At 40.0% G+C, this 17,296-nt stretch overlaps 1 protein-coding gene across 2 annotated transcripts in view; it reads left to right on the top strand.

The window, feature by feature from the left end:
* The first annotated feature begins 3,684 nt into the window (after positions 1 to 3,684).
* The window catches only part of nuak1b (NUAK family, SNF1-like kinase, 1b), a 29,120-nt gene continuing 15,508 nt past the window's right edge, over positions 3,685 to 17,296 (top strand). The window contains exon 1 of one of the 2 annotated variants that reach the window (XM_047346321.1): positions 3,685 to 4,896. In XM_047346321.1, the coding sequence (XP_047202277.1) occupies positions 4,609 to 4,896 (288 nt within the window). In that variant the 5' untranslated portion in view covers positions 3,685 to 4,608. The remainder of the gene's footprint in view (positions 4,897 to 17,296) is intronic. The other variant, XM_047346328.1, reaches the window with a different exon arrangement.

Below are 17,296 nucleotides of genomic sequence, written 5' to 3'. Positions count from 1 at the left end.
TTAGGATTAATTGGAATGTATGTACCTGACTGTTGTGAAGTGCCTTGAGACAACATGTGTTGTGAATTGGCGCTATATAAATAAACTGAATTGAATTCAAAGAGTTTTCTTTATTTTCATGACTGAATATTGTAGCTTCACAATGAAGGCATCAAAACTATGAATTAATACATGTGGAATCATATACTGAACAAAAAAAGTGTGAAACAACTGAAAATATGTCTTATATTCTTGGTTCTTCAAAGTAGCCACCTTTTGCTTTGATTACTGCTCCACACACTCTTGGCATTCTGTTGATGAGCTTCAAGAGGTAGTCACCTGAAATTGTTTTCCAACAGTCTGGAAGGAGTTCCCAAAGATGCTTAGCACTTGTTGGCCCTTTTGCCTTCACTCTGCGGTCCAGCTCTCCCCAAACCATCTCGATTGGGTTCAGGTCCGGTGACTGTGGAGGCCAGGTCATCTGGCGCAGCAACCCATCACTCTCCTTCTTGGTCAAATAGCCCTTACACAGCCTGGAGGTGTGTTTGGGGTCATTGTCCTGTTGAAAAATAAATGATGGTCCAACTAAACGCAAACCGGATGGAATAGCATGCCGCTGCAAGATGCTGTGGTAGCCATGCTGGTTCAGTATGCCTTCAATTTTGAATAAATCCCCAACAGTGTCACCAGCAAAGCAACCCACACCATCACACCTCCTCCTTCATGCTTCACGGTGGGAACCAGGCATGTAGAGTCCATCCGTTCACCTCTTCTGCGCCGCACAAAGACACGGTGGTTGGAACCAAAGATCTCAAAATTGGACTCATCAGACCAAAGCACAGATGTCCACTGGTCTAATGTCCATTCCTTGTGTTCTTTAGCCCAAACAAGTCTCTTCTGCTTGTTGCCTGTCCTCAGCAGTGGTTTCCTAGCAACTATTTTACCATGAAGACCTGATTCACACAGTCTCCTCTTAACAGTTGTTCTAGAGATGTGTCTGCTGCTAGAACTCTGTGTGGCATTGACCTGTTCTCTAATCTGAGCTGCTGTTAACCTGCGATTTCTGAGGCTGGTGACTCGGATGAACTTATCGTCCGCAGCAGAGGTGACGCTTGGTCTTCCTTTCCTGGGGCGGTCCTCATCTGAGGCAGTTTCTTTGTAGCGCTTGATGGTTTTTGCAACTGGACTTGGGGACACTTTCAAAGTTTTCCCAATTGTTCGGACTGACTGACCTTCATTTCTTAAAGTAATGATGGCCACTCATTTTTCTTTACTTAGCAGCTTTTTTCTTGCCATAATACAAATTCTGACAGTCTATTCAGTAGGACTATCAGCTGTGTACTGTATCCCCCTCCTGCACAACACAACTGATGGTCCCAACCCAATTTATAAGGCTTGAAATCCCACTTATTAAACCTGACAGGGCACACCTGTGAAGTGAAAACCATTTCAGGTGACTACCTCTTGAAGCTCATCAACAGAATGCCAAAAGTGTGCGGAGCAGTAATCAAAGCAAAAGGTGGTTACTTTGAAGAACCTATAATATAAAACATATTTTCAGTTGTTTCACACTTTCTTGTTCAGTATTTAATTCCACATGTGTTAATTCATAGTTTTGATGCCTTCAGTGTGAAGCTACAATATTCATAGTCATGAAAATAAAGACAACTCTTTGAATGTGAAGGTGTGTCCAAACTTTTGGTCTGTAAATATATATATATATATATATATATATATATATATATATATATATTTACATATATATATTCTCATTGAGAGCAAAGTGGAATGGAAGCCAAATTCCTTGTTTGTGTGAACAAACTTGGCAAATAAAACCGATTCTGATTGTGTATGTCAAATGTTTATTAATACCACAAGAGGGCAGTGGTGGCTGTCTTTGAGCACAGGACAGCAGTCTCGACAACACAGTCCGAATGAGGCCAAGAGAATAAAATAGAGCAGATACTCATCTCAGTCTGTTGCTATAAGTGGAAACTCCATTAGCCTTGTTTATTAAAGACAGATGCCATGTAAAAAAAGTCATGCCTATTTCATGTAAGAACCAGAGAAAAAAGCTTATAACCTGCTTAAACAGATGATGTACCGAAGCCTTAGGCTATTTCCTGTAGTTAGTGGCTGAATTATACAGTGTACACAACTACTTCAAAGGCATGTTGAGATTTGAAAAATAATCTATGCAATTCAGCTTCAAAATGACCTGAATGACCAACTATTGTTTTTTTTTTTTTTTTTTGCTGCATCAAAGGTTTAGGACTATGACATTAAAGTACCCTGTCTAGCAAATCAAACAGTGAGAGAGTGTATGTATATTGTGCAGAGATTGCAGAATGTTGCTTAATTGGATTCCTGAGGACTGTTTTGGTATATAATTTGAGCTCTGGGAAGCATAAAGAAAAAATAATACACATATTTGATTTTTATTTCATTAAAATAGATGTTGAGAAACATTGTTCTTAAGCTGTTTACTCACGCAATTGTTCACAAAGCGGTGAACCTCATCCCATCCTTGCTTTTGAACAACTGAGCCTTTCGGGATCCTCCTGCTCCCAGCCATGAAACTCACTTGTTTCCAGTTAAGCTGTTTACCTGTGGTATGCTCCAAACTAGTGTTTTGTGAGCATTCCTCAACTTGAGGTGCAGTGTGGAAAAGGGAAGACCTCACTCTGACTTGACTGAACAGCTAAAGAACTCAGTTTAGTGTCTGCTAGTCATTACACAAAGCAGCAGCTTCCAAAGTGGCATCCCATTCATCTCTCTGCCACACCCAGCAGTTCACCTATATATACTGTCAGACCCCATCTTCTCAATTCAAATCAGCCTATCACATCATCCTTCCAGGGAGGGAAAAGAAACAAAGATGATTTCATTTCAGATAAATATAGCCAACATTAACAATCATTTATCAATGAAGAAATGTAAACTAATCATGGTCATGTAAGTCATTTCATTCTTCTGTTACTTAGAATTTCTGCACTCCATGATCATCCAATCAAACTCTTGGTCTTTCAAGCTCACATAGTATAAAAGAGCTCAATTTCTTTACTTGCAATAAAAAATAGTTGCCACAGAGGAAAAACTCACATGGTAATGTTTGGCCTGAGTGACCTAAATTCAACAACCATACATTTTACCAGTACAATAGTGCACACTGGGATGTTCAGCACTCCATCCACAACACTCAAGAACCTCTATAAAATAGCAAGGAAAGGACTTAGTGCTTCCTAACAGGGGGGAAAAGCCTTTTCTGTCCTACCATCACAAATGTAAAAAAGAGTTTACTAAACGTTAACTGGAACCATTACTTTGGTTAGGTGAAAATGAGATTGAGCTGCTTCTTGCAAAACACTGCAGGTGGGTTTGGTGTTGAACACAGGATGAAGATATGGAAACGTGCAATCAATGCCAATTATGTGTTGATGGTCTTGATTTGGTATGGTCCAGGCTTTTTTATGGCTCTCGGTGTTTTTTTTTTTTGTTTTTTTTTTTGTGGACCTTGACTGTTTTCTCACGTATTCTCTGACCAGTTCTTGCTTCTGACAGTTTGTCCGTTTATTGTTCGGTATGTGCTTAAAACTGGATGGACATGAGGTGGGGTGGGGTTATGCGGCCGACACTGTAATACCTGGCTACGCCCCTGTGTTGGTCATAATCAGAAGGCAGCAATGTATATGGGACAAGACCGCTGGAAGGAAAGGCAGGAGAAAGCAGGAGGAGGTCTCTCTTAACTCCGCCTCCGGTCTCGGATCATCTCGCATTCCTTCCCCACGGCCCCTCACGCCGTGGATAGAGAGAGGAAGGGAAGGCGCAACACCAGAAGGGCACGCGAAGAAGGAGAAGAGAAAGAAGGGCGCAGCGGAACGATCATGGCAGTATCCACAACGCGTCAGCGTGAGACTGAGTCCGAGCACAGCGTACTCCCATCGCCGCCGAGCAGAGCCCGGAGCATGCAGACGCACAATAGACAGCCTCTTGATGAATGAAAGGAGCCGTGTACCTGGGCCGTGGACACAATGAGGGTCATCTTCACCCAAAACGCCGGTTTCGTCGCAGCTTTTTCGCCTTTCTTGTGATGTTGGCAACGTGTAGGACGACAGATGACGTGAACAACATAGAATTGACCACAGATAGATCGTGCCAATTTATTTGTTTTTTATTCTTCAATAGGACACAGAATGCAAACATAATACAGCCAGTATTTGTTTAAAACGAAAGCGTGGTCAGACTGCGACATGCAACCTGCGGTTTAAATCTGAACACAAAATAGTCTATGTTTTACTAGCTACATTATTGCCATTATAATTTAATTTGTATGCCTATTAGGTATTATAGTGATCCTCTTAGAACAGAGCGCTACATTAGTAACCGATTATTAAAACGCTATTAAAACGTAAATAGGTAAGAGAAATGTCTGTTTACTTTGATCAAAGCCAAATGATCAACCAAGACAATCAGTAAATAGTAGATTCTATATGTATTAATATCACTTGTAATTTATTTATTTATTATTACTAGTATTAGGTCTATAAGTATTATCGTATTGATTAGTTTAAGTTGATAGTTTAAAATATTTAACAGTGAGAAGCTTATTTAAAACGCCTCCCTACTGAAATGGAGACCGCTTATTTATCACCCCGTCGGGGGGGCACCCGTCCCGAGTCCCTGAGAGGTCCAAGCGCAGCGGGCAAACCGGGCGCGGGTGTCCCCTCCCCTCCAGCCTCACCTAACGGTGGCTCACCCGAGGAGACCCCGTCACAAGGTGAGGGACGGCGGAACTCGGGCGTGAAGAAACACCACCACAAACACAACCTCAAACACCGCTACGAGCTCCTGGAGACGCTGGGCAGAGGCACCTACGGCAAAGTCAAGAAGGCCATTGAACGGCACTCCGGCAGAGAGGTGAGCAACTGTAAATAACTTGTCAGTGCGGTTTTTTTTTTTTAGTGCGCCCCAGACGCCTGTTTTGCACTCATACCGTTAGAAGTCTCTGCAAACGATAGTGGCCTCAGAGGAAGTGCAGAGTTGCAGCCACAAGCGTGTGATTGTCCTCCTGCCATCCCGTTGGGAATTCCCCATACGCTCAAAAATAAGACCCATGGGGCCAGAAGTTGTGCAGCACACGCCTTGTCCTGTGCACTGCCTTCCGACCGGATGTTAGAGTTCAAATCCGGCTACTGACAGACTGATGAGACTGCTGTTAAGTTAACCTCAAAATGATACAACAGAGGTCATTTTCCTTTGTTCCAGTATGGTTTGGTCCAACGCAGGGGCGTTGCTTCAAATAAAGTAGTACTGGGGCACAAGATCTTAATATATATAAAGTCCAGATCCTTATTTCCAATTTAAATACTCTGGCTTTGTTACCAATGTGCTGCAAACAAATAAAGAATATGAAAAATGGAAACAAGAGGGGCAACACTTATAAAAAAAAAAAACCCTGCTTTACTACTAAATGATCTAGTAAAACTATATTCCCCTTTAGGAGCTGAAAGATACATTTTGTCTAATTTACTGCTTCCAGATTTGGACACTTATATGCAACATTTCTTAAATGTTGAGATAGCTCTTTTCTCACTGGCTTCACAATGCAATCTTGTCTGCACAAACAGTACAGTGCATAATTCATTAGTTTTTCCTTTTTCCTTTATTTTTTCCCTCATCAAACCAGACTTCTTTGTAACTGTTTCAAGTAGATTTTATAGGCACTTTGTTGTGTAACAGTGGCAACTTTTTTGTGGAAATCTGAATGCAAAGTTTTACTAGGCCACAGAAGATGCATCCTGGGGCAACTGCCCAAATGAAATGGGTCTGGCAACGCCTATGGGCTGGTGGTTGTCAAACACCACAGTAAACATCAAGCTTTCCAAGTTTCTCCGTACTATTTTTGAGTAGTATTGTAACAGGACTTGGACTTTTTCATTTTGTTGTATTAAGTCATAAAAACCTAAAAGGAGAAAAAAAGAAACATTCTTAACTGATTGGCATTGCAATGATGGTAAAAGGGCGCAATTAAATTAAACGTTCCATTTTTGCCTAGAGATTAAAATATTCCAAGTTGGAAAAATGTATGACAAAGTTCCCCTAAAGTCAGCATTCCAAATGGGAACGTTAAAGGTTTCCCACCAACCCTGACCCCAGAATCCAAAATGGCCTCCGTTGTATCTCAAGTGATGACTTCAGTGAACAAAGTTCATTTGCAGTTTTAAAGATTCATTATAGTTAATGTCAGTGCACACTCCTTCAGTGAACATGTGGCTACTTTATTTGAAAGTAAAACTTGCAGAGAAATATGTTGTTATTTAGCTTGTATAACAAGCTTTAGCAATTAGCAAATCCCATTGATTTTGAATTTAACTGAGACACTTTAGGTTAGATGTCATTCCCAGATTCAAGTTTAATTTAAGATTTTGAGGAATTTGTCTTTTTGGCTGTTGGTCCATTTAATCATTCGCATTCTTTGCTCTTGTTCACCTTGCAAATACTAGTGCCAAGTATCCATCTGAAGACCCATAAATGGTGCCCTGGTACCACAAATGGTACTTGTACCACAATTTATGAACCATGGGTTTAGTCAATGTCCAACATGTTTAAATATGGCAGAAATTAATTTTGCTGTCTAACAGTTGCAGATAATTAAAATTTTTGGAAACCTACTTGGTAATTCTTTAAAAAAAGAAAACTTGTGTCAGTGCACACTCACACACACACACACACACACACACACACACACACACACACACACACACACACACACACACTCTTGTTTTGCTATATGTAGTGAGGACCATGTGTTGACTCCCATTGACTTCCATTGATTTTCAGTCATTTTCAACCCTTTTTATGCCCTAACCCTGACAATAACCCTAAACCTAACCATTACCAGTGCATGCCTAACCCTAACCTTAACCTAAAGTCAATTCACACCTTAGTCCTAAACCTAACGGTTAGCAAAATAGGTCGTGACGACCAGCAAAATGTCCTCACTTTGGTACAAACGGTCCTCAATTTGATGGTGAAATCGGGAAAATGGTTCTCACTGTGATGCCAAGACAGGAACACACACACACACACACACACATTTAGGTCAGCTGGCCACTTTCTGTTTTCTTTTTTAAACCTGATAAGTTGTACGCATTATAGCAAACCCACCCATTGGTAATATATCCTTACAGGCTTGAACATCATGGCAAAATATGACCTCAACGCCCACTCTGGCAAGACATGTGGAACTTTCCATGAAACTCTGTATACAGGTCATTACTGGCATCCCACCTACCTCTCACTGGTTTCATAGGTCCTGGCAAATAAACATCATTTGACATGTATTTGACTTTGTTGACTATTTAACTGTAAAAACATGGGTTTGAATGGTTAGCTTTGAAAATTTCTTTCTACATCAGCTAAAAAAAAGTTCTAGTTTCATATTTTGTCATGTATTTCTAGTATGGGGTAGTAAGAGATTTTTGTGATGTGATACCTTGAGGAAAAATAATAGTTACATGGTATGATTGTTTAAAGCAAAGATCAGTCAGTCATTTTCTACCGCTTATTCCATAGTGGGTCGCAGGGGAGCTGGTGCCTATCTCCAGCAGTCTATGGGCGAGAGGCAGGTTGCACCCTGGACAGATTGCCAGTCCATTGCAGGGCAACACACAAACAACCATGCACACACTCATTCATACACCTAAGGTCAATTTAGAGTGACCAATTAACCTAACAGGCATGTCTTTGGACTGTGGGAGGAAGCCAGAGTACCTGGTGAGAACCCACGCATGCACAGGGAGAACATGCAAACTCCATGCAGAAAGACCCCAGGCTGGGAATTGAACCCAGGACCTTCTTGCTGCAAGGCAACAGTGCTACCAACTGCGCCATCATGCAGCCTGTTTAAATCATGCATCGTGTTTAAAGCAAAGATGTAAAACAAAATTCCTAACATAAGTTAATTGCTTTTATTGAACTTGAACACATTTAAATAGCATGTGTTATTGACTATTACAATTCTTAAAATATAAAATGTATTTGTTAAGATGATTTTGATACATAGATGCAAAACTATAGAACAAACACTTGATAAACTTAGAAGTTTTCAGATTCTAACTACAGAATAACATAGCTTATGGCCATTTTACTATTTATAGAGTAATACAAGAACTAGAAAATTTCGGAAGAAATTTAGACGGGGCCTGCCTCTTGGTGCGTTTTGCTCCGACCAGAGCTTGCTATTTTTTATTTATTTCATTGTCTATGCTATTATCAGCTTAAAATATTACTAGTAACTCTGGAAGACTGAGGCTTTTATTTTGAATTTTTCAGTAAGCCTTATTTTAAAAGGCCAACACTGGGTGAGTTCCAACATTAGTGTGAAGCCCAGTCCTGAAAAGATCTATTGTTTAAAATGCAAAGGCTTTTATTTTGTAGAGCATGTTTTGTCTTATTTTGAAAGTCCAGCATGGTTGTCCCTTCAGGTCTGGGTTAGTTCCATTAGTTATACAGAACCTGTTTGCTATTTAAAATAATTTTCTATGCTCTTTTCAGCTCTCAAAATCCATAGTAACTATGGGGGGTTGAGGCTTTTATTTTGAAAGTTTCAGTAACCCATATTTCAAAGGAGCAGCATAGTCCCATTTCCAACACTGGGTGAACTCCAACAGTAGTGTAATGCCCAGTTCTGCAATGATCTATTGTTTAAAGTGTAAAGGCTTTTATTTTGTAGAGCATGTTTTGTCTTATTCTGAAAACCTAGTATGGGTGTCCTTTCAGATCTGGGTTACTTCCATTAGTTACATAGAACCTGCTTGCTCTTCTAAAACCATTGTGTATGCCATTATCAGCTTTCAAAAATCATTAGTAAGTATGGAAGGTTGAGGCTTTTATTTTGAAAGTTTCAGTAAGCCTGTTTCAAAGGACCAGCATAGTCCCATTCCCATCACTGGGGGAGCTCCAACAGTAGTGTGAAGCCCACTCCTGCAATCATCTGTTGTTTAAAGGCTTTTATTTTGTAGAGCAGGTTTTGTCTTATTTTGAAAATCAAGCATGGTTGTCCTTTCAGGTCAGGGTTATTTCTATTAGTTATATAGAACCTGCTTGCTATTGTAAAACCATTGTGTATGTTATTATAAGCTTTAAATAATCATTAATAAGCATGGAGTGTTGATGAAAGAAATTGACCTTGATGAAAGAAATTGACCTTTAGGGTTAATCACTGTTGTGTGGATGTTGGAACAGCAGTACTTGCTGTTTAAGTTCCCCACACAACATGGCCGCCATGTAGTTGCCTCCTATGAAGATGGACAAAGGGTTAGGGGTCGGGTCAGGTCATGTTTAAGCCATAGAAATGACTGAAAATCAATGAAAGTCCGCCTCTGTTAATGCGCTACGGGCCGCATTAACGGAGGCGGAAGAAAAATAAAGATATAAAGAGTCCAGTTTAGAGGTGCATAGTAATAGGTGCCTCCTATGCATTGCTATGGCAGGCCCCAACTAGAAAATTTCGGAAGAAATTTAGACGGGGCCTGCCTCTTGGTGCGTGCTTCTGGGACGACAAAGTTTCTCTGGCCGTTATTTAAAAATCATTATGTATGCAATAATCACCTTAAAAAATTACTAGTAACTCTGGAAGACTGAGGCTTTTATTTTGAAATTTTCAGTAAGCCTTATTTTAAATGGCCAACATAGTCCCATTTCCAACACTGGATGAGCTCCAACATTAGTGTGAAGCCCAGTGCTGCAATCATCTATTGTTTAAAATGCAAAGGCTTTTATTTTGTAGAGCATGTTTTGTGTTATTTTGAAAGTCCAGCATGGTTCTCCCTTTAGGTCAGGGTTAGTTCCATTAGTTAAATAGAACCCGCTTGCAATTTAAAAATCATTTTCTATGCACTTGTCAGCTCACAAAATCCATAGTAACTGTGGAAGGTATGGGCTTTTATTTTGGAAGTTTCAGTAAGCCTGTTTCAAAGGACCAGCATAGTCCCATTCCCATCACTGGGGGAGCTCCAACAGTAGTGTGAAGCCCACTCCTGCAATCATCTATTGTTTAAAGGCTTTTATTTTATAGAGCATGTTTTGTCTTATTTTGAAAAATCTAGCTTGGTTCTCCTTTCAGGTCTGGGTTATTTCTATTAGTTATATAGAACATGCTTGCTATTGTAAAACCATTCTGTATGTTATTATAAGCTTTAAATAATCATTAATAAGCATGGAGGGTTGATGAAAGAAATTGCCCTTTAGGGTTAATCACTGTTGTCTGGGTGTTGGAACAGCAGTACATGCACAAAATGGCCACCATGTAGTTGCCTCCTATGAAGATGGTCAAAGGGTTAGGGGTCGGGTCAGGTTTAAGCCATAGAAATGAATGAAAATCAATTAAAGTCAATGCAAATTCCTCAGAAAGATAGTAATCCATGCATGTGTGTGTGGGTGTGTGTGTGTGGGTGTGTGTCCCAGTGTGAGACACAGAGAGGCAGAAAGAAAGACAGAATCCCATCCAGACATATACCGTAGGAGATACACAGAGCTATAAATAGAACAGTGAGGAATGAATCAGCCAATCAGCAAAGAGCGTCAGTGTAACTTGACACCTGCTGTTTCTCACTCACGCAGCACCTCTCTCTCTGTCTCCCCTGGTCTAGGCTTTATAACATGGAGGCGCATGCTCCCGAACGACTGGCCATAACTCGGAAACCGTAGGGGCGATCGATGTCATTCTTGGACCGTTTTTATCAGAACGGACAGGGGATCGAGAATATTAACACATTTTTGTCGAAAATCTAATAATAAAGGCACAACACTGGGTGAAAAGAGAGGGAAAATGGAGAAAAAGGCAAAAATTCCTGAACATGCTCCCGAACAAAGTCTAATATCTCGGAATCCGTACATGGTATTTGAAATTTTTTTAAACTGTGGGCGACAGCTATCCCTCGTCCCCAATCATGGAGATTTTCATAGCTCTATGTCTTTTACAGTATAAAATAGGAGGATGGAAAGACATGGTGTCACTCATGGATTACTGGTCAAACTGTCATTGAAAATACATGGGAGAAGGCCTACAGAAATCTGCTGACTCTTGGCGATCGAGGGGGTTTTGACAGAAAACAATGAGACCTAGAACAATGTTGAAGTTATTGTGTGAAAGCAGAGGCCCGGCCCTACAATCTGACTGAAAATTGTGACTTTAGAGCGAAATCTGTGGCCGCGAGTGCCAGTTAAAAATAATTTTTTCCTGAAAAAACCCCTTTGTACACTCTAGTTAAACTGCCATCTGCAGAGTGCGATTTTCTTGCAAACTTTGTGTCGCTTGGAGTGTAATTTTAGAGAAACCGTAGCAGTTATCAACAAACTGTTTTCACTTCCGAAAAGCCGGCAGATTTTTCTACAAACTGAAAGTCAAACTGTGTTTCTAGGCGAAAGTATGGCGATACAGTAGAGCCTCAAAAACAGTGAATTTTGAGGATTCCTCCGCCCCTGACTCCATTCATTCCTATGGGGATTTTGGGGGGGTGGTTTTTCGTTAATTACGTCGCCACAGTAACTCGAAACACCAATAAAAGTAATAGCACACCTCACGGGACCGAGCCGGACGTTTTGATGTATATATTGTGGGGGTGCGCGCTGCGGTTCGGGCCGCATTAACGGAGATAGGTTTTGACCAGGTGCCTGCCATGCATTGCATGGAGCTCTCCTATGCATTGCTATGGCAGGCCCCAATAACAACCTGGTTACATTGTAGCTTGCCAGCAGCAGATTTAAAGTTTTGAATGATGGGCAGGGCTCCTTTTAAGTTCCACACCATCACTGTCCATGTTTTTCACCACAATAAAGGTGCTGAAAATTGTGATGTTTACGATTTGGCCTCATTTTCCTGACTTTTCTTCTTTTACCAGTACACATTGTCGCCAGCACACTGTGAGCTTTACATCTCAGTCAGTAAAGATCTACATCAGGTATGGGCATTAAGAAAGCAGTTAGAGTCTATCCAACTGGCTAAAATATATTATCGTCATGCTGATCCTGAATGCCTGAAACTTGAATCCATTGCTATTTTAAAGATGATTGTAATTCCATTCCATTCCGTATAGAGTGGAGCTCTACCAGAAAAATTGTGTTTCTTGAAAGCGAGGAAAAAGTGTAGCAGCCTTATTTCAGCCAGCTGACTTACAGTGTGCAGCAACATAAGGGGTGAGGCACAGCTCCAGTCCCCTTGACCCATTGTCAAAAAACTTTAAAATGCAGAAGGATTATGTCAGAAGATTTTAGGAGTTCTGAAAATTTAACTTTTAAAAACTTTAATATACATAGGTATCAGGCTCATTCCAAATTCCTATTAACTACTAACACAAATAAAAAAACTTTAAGGTTTACAGTTCTGAATTATGTCCTGTGTGATGTGGTTTATAGTTTTTCTGACACATGCATAAAGGGTTTGCACATGCAACAATAACGAAGCATGACTTCCTCACAGGCCACACGCGTCTGACGTTACATGGTTAGAGTTTACTCGACCTTTAACCCAGAGGAAGTCACTTGTGTCCATATGGTAAATACAACAGCCCATTTTAAACTCGACTCATTCCTCAAATTCAATCACAGGAACAGACAGACAAGATAAATTGAGGAAGTTGTGCTTCTGGGTGCATCTGTGTGTGTGATGGAATTAACTGAAGGCTCTGGATGAAGATTGATTAGATGTGGGGCCATTCAGTGTATGAGCGAAAGTAGGACGGGAGTGTTTGCTTTAATCTGAAAAGCCGTATGTTGCCATGCTGGTTAGAATAGTTGGAATCCAACAACTATATGAAGTTGAACTCTTTCATCGTGTGAAAATGTGACAAGTTTGTTTGATTTAGGATGGTTGGTGAAGATTTGATGCTTGCATTTATACACTGAAACACACTGTTTGAGCCCCTATGTATTAAATGACATCTGTAGTAAAAAAGATGTGGTGACAGGCAGACCTGAAATGAACACAGACACATGAAAGGTCATCCTCAGCAGGAAATGAGATGGGAGGGAAGGTTAATATCCTGTGTAAAGGAATCATCAGAGACAGGAGGAGGTGAGCTGTTAGCACAAGGGATAGAGGGAACCCCAGCACAATAATAAGAGACGGACTGCCAGAGTTGAATGGAATAAAGAGTCAAATAAATGTGATCTTAAAGCACCAGATTACATCATTCTCCAATAATGGCTTCAATGGGGAGGTGCATAGAAGGGAAAGAAACTCTGACATTCCTCTGCTGTATGTTGTGCCGCCAATGAGGTATTATGATTCCTGGCTGTGTTTGAGAATAAAGTTCTCTGCAAAAGTGACGGGCCTCTTCCTCCCACTCCTGCTCCCTGTCCCATTCTCTCCTAATGACTCAGACGCGCAGTCAGCACAACAGATGATCAAGATCCTTAGGACGGGTCAGTTTATGATGAATACTTTATCTGTTTTAATAGCCTGAGAAAGCCCTGGAAGATGTCAGGCTCTACTGAAGCAAGGCGCGGACTTTCACTTCAAACAAACTCTGTTCGGAGTGTAGGTTGGGTAATGGCGGGGGGGCTTAGGTCTCCCCACACCTGGCATGGGCAGCAGAGCCGGACTGTTTACTGTGACTGATGGTAATAGGGGATCCACTTAAGAACAAGCGTAGCTGTGTCAGCCAACCTGGCAAGCAGTTGATCCACAATCCTGTTAAATGATCCACGTCGAGTTCTGGGCATGGGAACATGAGGAGCTCCATGATGGTAAAACCTGGCTTTGTCTCAAACCCAATGAGGGAGAGCAGGGTCATTCAATAAGTTACAATAAAATTGCAGCTGAAGATTGATTACTACCATTCTTGGAGGGAAAATTATAATGCTGTGAAAACTTATTTGCTCTGTTACAGATTTTTTGTTTTTGCTTTTTTGTCACGCTTAAATCTTACAGACCATACAAGTGGGGATGTCGGACTAGGATAACTTGAGTAAATACAAATAAAAAAAAGTTTTCAAATGATGATTTGGCCCTATGCAATATATAAAAAAATAAAAATAGTTACCCCCTAAACCTAACAATTGGTGCAACTGCCATGAAGCAGTTGCAATCTATGTAGATCTAGCTTCTTTTATTATTAACACTTACTTTCCAGACATTTTTTTTCTTTACTGTTACCCGATGTCTCTACCACTCTCCCAAGAGCTTTAGCATCTTAGCCACTATGAAAATATGTCTGATGTGGGCATTAAGGGAGGTTAGAGTTCCTTCAATTGGCCAGCTGTGTTATAGATATGCAGAGTGTGAATGTTTAACTCCTGAAACATAATAACTCACAAAATATTGAATCCAATCATTCCTTTGCGATTGAGATATTGCACACACTAATATTGCGATGACGATGGAGGTTCAATATATTATGCAGCACTACTGGGAAGGTACACCACTGTTTTGTGAGTGTCTCTCCCTGATGTTTGCTGAAGTTTCAACGTTTTAGAAATGGCTTTGTAACCCTTTCTAGACTGCTAGATGTCAATGACTTTGTTTATTATGTGTTCTTGAATTTCTTTAGATCAGGGCATGATGTGTTGCCTATTTCGATCTTTTAGCCTACTTCGTGTTTTTAGACGAGTTGTATTTAAGTGATTTCTTGATTCTACATGTTTGGTAGTAATCAGGCCTGGGTGGTGCTACTGAAACTGAATCAAATTAAATGCAGTATTAACTGTAAATTCATGATTTGAGAAGTTAGGTAAGTACCTTTTCACATCATAATTTGAAAACTGCCTTTTCTATTTATCCACGTAATCTTTGTTCAATTTTAACTTTTATGACGATCTGAAACATTTAAGTGCAAAAGAAAAGAATGCAAAAATTGACTTTTTACAGCGCTGTATTTAAAGCATTTTTGATGTTCATATAAAGTAGAGAATACATTTTGCACCTACTGTATGTAAGAAATGTGACTCATATTTTAGAAATAAGTGAGGTATAAAAAAGCCTAATTTAACAAAAAAAAAACCCGAAACAAATTAGGAACACAGCATGCAAATCTGATGCTGTGTTTTGTTATAGTTTAATGTCTTTAAATTCTGTGTAATCAAGGCATGGTCTGGAATGGAGTTATTCCGGATTGGGGTTATTTTTATTGATGTACATGGTAATTAGCTTGGCACTCGCTACCGCTTGTGGTTTTCCCTGCGTGGGCTCCCTCAGAGGCAGCAGCTTTGCAAGGAGAGGATAAAAGTTTAAACTAACAGTATTTAGAGTGAACAGACTCTATACTGGCCTGATCAAAGAAAACCCAGGACTTGATCCAGGATGTTTAGGCTGCAATTAGCGTGATGTGCTAGCCTGCATACTCTCAATCGGTCTATTTGAAGAGGGCCGCTAAATTGTCAATTATAAGGAGCAGAGGCTAGTGGTTTTTAGGTATATAGTTGCAGCTTTTGGCAGTCCAACCGCACTGAACAATCATCAAATCAAGTGTTGTTTGTAGCAGCTGTATTTCCGATTTAAGGCCCATTTAGCAAGCCAAATGAAATTAATCACTTTCTCAACCTCTGCTCATTCTCCTTATTCCTGTTGAAAACTCCCAACAGGACAGCTTCACTGGCTGCTATAAATTGAGGCCATGAGCTATTCTGAATAAGAATGACTAAAAGTGGGTTGCCATGTTGTAATTAATGTCCTGTCAAGGACTTTTTGAAAGGCAGAGAGGCTGTTCTGTTAATAGCAACACTTTTGGAGGCGCCCTCTTACTTTTAGCACATTAGCATGTTGGCCTCTCCTTTTATAGATTCAGTTGATGATAACCTTTTGATTTAGTGTGTAGTACATCCAAGCACAAGCAAACCCGGCAAAGCTTTGCAGTTGGATGGTGAACATCATACTTACTATCAGACAAGAGATGCACCAAGAGTTTTGTGGCCAATTTCAGATATTTATTTGTAAAGTGCTGACCCGCCGATGTTGATTTAAGCTGATTTGTATTTCTGTTTAAGAGGTACAAAATAAGATATATAAACATTGCAAATAATTTTTTTCCTGATGTCTGCAAGATAGTTGTACAGTTAAAAAAAAGAGAGAATGATCACAAGGCTGATGATTTAAACTGACTTTAGCATCTTATATTAGCAATTAGCATGATTAGCTCATTTTGCACTATCGACAATAAACTGTAGTCTGAAATGTCCAAAGGTATAAATACATTGCTTTTATTTTCTGAGTAAATTGACTCAAAGTAAATTCAACTCATCAGAAATTAGACAAAAATATCCCTAAGTCAGACGGCTCCTTTTTAATGTCGTGTACAAAATGACCAAAAGTGTAAAAGGAGCTCAATGAGCAGCACTTGCTAGTTTTCTGTTGCAGCATCTTGAATGATTAGCCGAGATGCCTCTGTAGAACAGTCTTTTACTGCTTTTACTACTTAAACCTTTCGTGCTTCTTCTGACTTCCCACAGTAACAACTTTCACACTGGAGAGTGTTGTGTTTAGGGGTACCTGCTGGTGCAGTCACCTCTAAGACAAAATGTGTGATTTTTCAGTTGTCATCAGGCTGATTTGCGTTTGGAGCACATCAAGCTGCAAATCATCCGACTCTGATCACCAAGTGATTTCTTGATGCATCTCTACATTCTCAGTATTTTCTTGCTATTGAAGACACCATACCCCTTCTCCAAGAGGTTTCATCAGGTCTTAGCTAACTGTTGTAGTATTTAAACATAGAAACCTATTAGAATCTGGAAGAATGATGATCTGCTGACATTAAATTCCAGGAGGATACTGAGATTATGATTATAAATTGACATTTCCATTTAGCAGCAAGCATTGCTCTGTGCCAGGATGGCTGTAAAACTGCATCTAAAATCAATCAGTAGTGCTATGAGTGAACTGCTCATTTTCAGTAGTATAAATTGAGCAGTAGATAAGTGAAGGAAGTTGTTTTTCATACAGCTTATTACCCAGATTGCTGATAAGGAATCCAATGTGCTTTTGCCTATAAATGTGCTCCTTAATGTTTTTGTTAGAAGGGGATTGGGATACTTATCATAGCCTCATTTGTAATGCTGATTGATATGTTTAAACATATAAGACAAGGTTCCATTACGATATATAGGACTATATGATTTATGGCTTCTTGGTTCACATATTTTGACTGAGAGTGTATGACTTTACATAGCGTGTAGCATGTGCTGTCAAATTGCTGTGTGCAAGATAAAGGTCACTGGCAATGCATTTGCTCTTATTTAGCAATTTCCTTGTAAAATTAAGCTTATTTACTAGGAAAACAGGAAATCTGTGTTTAACTGTTAGTAACACTGGAGCCGACAG

This window comes from Girardinichthys multiradiatus, chromosome 2 (genome assembly GCF_021462225.1).
Source record: "Girardinichthys multiradiatus isolate DD_20200921_A chromosome 2, DD_fGirMul_XY1, whole genome shotgun sequence".
NCBI lineage: Eukaryota > Metazoa > Chordata > Actinopteri > Cyprinodontiformes > Goodeidae > Girardinichthys > Girardinichthys multiradiatus.
Note: the sequence above shows the minus strand (reverse complement) of the source record. Positions and strands in the feature narration are given on the sequence as shown.